The sequence below is a fragment of the Penaeus monodon genome, chromosome 20 (assembly GCF_015228065.2).
Source record: "Penaeus monodon isolate SGIC_2016 chromosome 20, NSTDA_Pmon_1, whole genome shotgun sequence".
Taxonomy (NCBI): Eukaryota; Metazoa; Arthropoda; class Malacostraca; order Decapoda; family Penaeidae; genus Penaeus; species Penaeus monodon.
This window is the reverse complement of record NC_051405.1, coordinates 47,111,896-47,116,742: the sequence shown is the minus strand read 5'-3', so window position 1 is coordinate 47,116,742 and position 4,847 is coordinate 47,111,896. Positions and strand designations below refer to the sequence as shown.

The 4,847-nt window shown below is 41.0% G+C and overlaps 1 protein-coding gene across 1 annotated transcript in view; it reads left to right on the top strand.

Moving 5' to 3' along the window:
- LOC119585897 (beta-1,3-glucan-binding protein-like) overlaps positions 1–4,797 on the top strand; it is a gene marked incomplete in the record, with an annotated part of 5,477 nt that extends 680 nt beyond the window's left edge. Inside the window, 1 exon segment of the mRNA XM_037934622.1 lies at positions 1–4,797. Coding sequence (XP_037790550.1) covers positions 1–4,542 — 4,542 coding nt within the window.
- Positions 4,798–4,847: the final 50 nt, after the last annotated feature.

Here is a 4,847-nt window from a genome sequence, read left to right as displayed (position 1 = left end):
GCTAGGACCATCAATGCACGTGTTGAAGTAGACCGGACTAGTTCCCAAAAGAAAATTAAGTTAGAGGTTTCTCCTAGACGCAGTAGATTATATACATTTAACCTTGAATATAATGCAGACCTTCAAAGCCCACAGCATGGAGACTTCACATTGGGAATCACAACTCCTAACCATTCTACTTCTCCATGGAAAAATATATCTGGAAATTGGAATGTTGAAAATCCAAATGATGCCACAATAACCTTCACAATCGGTGATATCACTTATAATGCTAAAGGAAAACTTACTCTTCAGGAATCCACCATGATACTCTCTTCAACAAGTCCATCAGCTGAGAACATTTACCTCCAGTGGAAATTTGAACGAGATGGCAGCACTAGAGATTACTTCCTTAAGCTTGGCCGTGAGTCCAAATATGGAATGCTGAAGCTGAAGGGAACAATTATTGATATTGCTCATGTGGATATTGAAGGAGGCCTCAAGGCTGGACCATTCATGCCAAATGAGTTCCTGTTTACCTCTATGTGGGACAAGTCTAATGGTGCAGTCACTGGAGAAGGTACATTTGATTATGGAAGCTATCATGGCTCCCACCGTCTGGTAAAGTTTGAACGAAATGCAGAAAGGAAATCGGCATCCTTTGAATGGTCAGCAACTTCAAATATTCCCCAGTACAACTCTGTTTCGGTTTCAGGAAATTATGACTTTGATCACAAAGTTGTTATCTTTGTCCTCATAAATGCTGATGGTAGAGAATCTAAAATTGATGTTAACATTGCTGATATCAACCCCACAATATCTCGTAATACAGCAATGATTTCTATCCCACTCCTAGGATCTACATTTGAAAGAACAGAACTCACTGTCAGTCATGACTTTAGCCATCCAAACCGAAAATCTATCTCAGCTGTTGCAAAGTTTGGTCGTTCAGAATCCTTCATTAATGCCAAGTGGAACCGAAGTGATGGTTTTGAAACCCTTGAAGGAAAAATAGAGGCCAAATCTAGATTCCTTGGAGATATTCTAATCAACGTCAGGTATAACATGTCCAATATTGCAGATGCTTATGCTGAAGTTGACTATTCAAGAACGACAACAGATGGTGACAAAAAGGAATTCAAACTAAACTGGACTAGGAAATCTACTGATGACCATCTTGAAAATGAAATGATCTTTGACTCCAACTTTGAGACCCTGTCACATGCACGTGCATATGCCAATGCTGAGTATGGTAACAATTTCAAATTGTTATCTGGGCTGGATTGGAATGATAAGAAAATTAACCTTACCCTTGAAGTTCGCAAAAATAAGATTTCAGGAAAGCTTACCACACCATTTGAAGGATTTGAAACAATAGAGGTAGACCTGCAGTATAAGCTTACTGGTAAGGACAAGTCAGTTAAAGCAACATATCAACGGGGAGAAAGGAAGGCTAGCCTCAATATGGAGTTGAGCATGAAGGGTAAAAAAGGTTCCTTTAATGTTGATCTTAGTACACCTTTTGAAGTGGTGAAAAACCTTCATATTGATGGTCAGTATGAAAATAAAGTGGCTCAAGTTAATTACCAAAGAAACGATATTCACATGAACTTCAATGGAAAGGCTAACATCAAGTCAAGTAAAGCTTCCTTTGACATTTCATTCACACCTCCCAGCGGACAAAATATCAGGATAGCTGCTTCATATGATGTACAGGACTTCATTGCTGGTACAGGAACTGAGGAGAAGGAACTAGCTAGTCTTTCACTTGAATTTGAAGGTAACTCATTGGACTTCAGCCTTCATGGCTTCCGCAATGATGACAGACTCTATGTGATGATTCATGGGTCTTCCTCCTTTGCAGTGCTCAAGATGTTCCATCTCAAATTAGATTCTGAACTGAATACTCAGGCAAGGGATGGCACTTTTGAACTCACTTTCAATGATTTTAAATTCAATGTAAGCAATCACTTTGAAAGACGAGAAGACAATGGTTATTACTTTAGAAGCAAGATTGAGTCGACACTCACTCCACTCCCAGCACTGATCATTGGTCTTGGGCGTGAAGGTGAAGAACGTATCATAACCGTTGGTTATGGAGAGGACAAAGAGATTACTTTCTCTATAAAAGGTAAGAACAACTTCCTTTCTGGATTTTCGGGCAAGGTTGACATTCCCTCCCTAAATTATGAAGGAGTGGAATATGATGTGGATTACAGCTTCCCAGGTGATAATCACCTCCAGATTCATGTCGAGATTGACTTAAACGAAAACGAGCAAGAAGTGGAGGCAACATTCTTCCTGGATTCAGAAGGTATCAAGGCTCGCCTGTCATCCACTGTACTGGGTGACCATTCCTTGCGTGTTCGTCGATCAGTGTCCCCTGATGGCTTTTATGCTGAAGCTGGTCTTGATGATTACAGCCTGAAATTGCGAGGAGGCTTCAAGAACGAAGATACCGCACGGGGTGTACTACTGGAAGGAGAAGTATTTGGTAATAGATTCCTTGTTGACACCTTATTCCAGTGTGAAGGAAAGCGATATTCTGAGGGTAAACTTATCATCCACACTCCATTCCCTGGCATGGAAAAGATGGGTGGCCTATTCACATGGTCTAATGCAAACAAGAAAATCATGGCCCATGCTGAACTACATCTTCCTTCTTATATAACACCTACAATTACTGGTGAGATTAGCCTAGACCTTAAAAAGAAGATCAATGGTTATGTCACGCTTGACGTAGCTGGAGAGGAATTCACCCTGAAGTGCAATCTTGCTGGTTCTTCCATTTCTCAAGGTTATACAGGTTCACTTGAATTCTATACTCCATTCCATGCTGTATCACATGTTATGTTGACAGGCGACATAAAAATGCAGGCATTGTCCTTCCTTGACATGGAAGTAAAAATTGAAGCACCTTTTGCCACACATGACCTTAAACTGAAATACCAGCTTAGTGCTGACAAAGTCTCTGGGGAAGCTTTCCTTGAGTCAACAAGGTTGTATAACACCATTCAGCTAAGCCTTAATCTTGAGGGCCTCAGCACTGGAAATGTAGAGGTTGACTTGACTGTCAATGACAACAAGATTAATGCACATTACATTTTGGCTCAATCCACCTTCAAATTCGACGTGACAACCGTTATTTTTAGCAAGGAACGCCAGTTCTCCATTGAAGCTAAGTATCCATCTCTGGAGAGCCTCGAGGGTGTAGTTGCTGTTACTCTGGAAGGTGAAAAGCACATGGTTAGTGGAAGCCTGAACATCGTTAACAATCGTATCCAAGGAGCCCTGGATTTGGAATCTGACCTTATTCAGCGGCCACAGAAACTGATGTTCGACGTTTCCAAGCCAAGTACTTCCTATAAACAAGCCTCATTTAAAATCATTTTCACTAGCAGTGACCCTCATTCCTTCTACCTGGATTTGGATCTAAGAAGTGGGCTTGAAGCTACTGTAAAGATTGATACACCCGTTTTTCCAAAAGTTACCACTACCCTGCAAGTAACCCCTGCTGTTGCTGGAATCACCGTCGAGACCCCCAAAGGAACACACAAGATTCAGGTTAGCTGGCGCCAGACTCGTAGAATGCCATCTGACTGGATTGCTTCCCTAGAGCTGATCTCTCCATTGCTGCCTGAGAACTACCTCTTCAGTGTTAACCTTGGAAGTAAACACATCATGGCTGAGCTGCAGACAGGGAGCATAAAGCACAATCTTGAAGCCAGAACCTCAATGTCTAACTATGGTGGTGATTTGTCTCTCATGATTGACACACCCTTTAAGAATATCAATAAAGTTATGTTTGATGCCTCACTCAACTTCCAGAACAATGTTGAACTGTATATCACAGCCAAGTTTGCCAACACAGTCAATTCCTTCCGGTTCAATTTGGATAAGGAAAACAGGAAGCTAATTAGCATTGTGGAATCTCCATACATTCCAACGGGAATGGCTGAAGCTGAAGCTATGCTCGCTGGAAATACAAATGAGAACATGCAAATGAAGATGACTTTGAAGAATGCTGAAGATACCATCTCTGGAATCCTCAATATTAAGATCAAGTCTTCACAGAATATCAATACCAACCTCAAGATTATTACGCCATTCAAGGGTTACAAGAAGATGAATTTCGGTGCCCGCTACCTTAAAGATGAGGTGACCAACATTTCCGTGTTTGCTGACAAGCCTCTGAAGTTTAAGGCAGATCTTCAGTTTGGAAACACCGAGGATGCCGTGGCAACCAACTTGGTTGTTGAAACTCCCATTGAAGACTTCGAGAGGATCGAGGCTGAAATGAAGGTTCCCCTGTACAGGTTTGCTCCGAAGGTGATGCTGACTCTCCCTCACAACCGTTACGGATTTACTGCAGATTACGGCAGTGACTCTTTCTCTCAGAAGTTATCTGCTGGCGTGACGGTGAACGAGGAATCATATGACGGATACTACTCTCTGAGGACAAAGGCGCCCTACGAACTGGCTTATGGCTACAACTTAGCTCACTTGGCAAGCACACGATTCCATCTTAGAACCGACTCGTCATTCTTCTCTGTGTTTGCATAAATTCAGTGTGATTTGCTTGAGGACACCGATATGTATTTATGCGTAATTTACTAACTACATTAACGGCATCTAGTCAGATCGAAACACTTCATTATGCTATATGACATGAACAAAACCATTCCAGTTAATATTAAATAGTTATCAAGGATATGAAATTGTGCCTAAACTCATCAATTTTGACAAGTTTACCTTTTATGTATATAGATAATCATGATTGTGACATGTAGTACATTAAAAATTTTTTTAAACAAAATATAAAAAGATCTAGTTATTTTATCAACATCCACCATTAGCCACAAATAGGC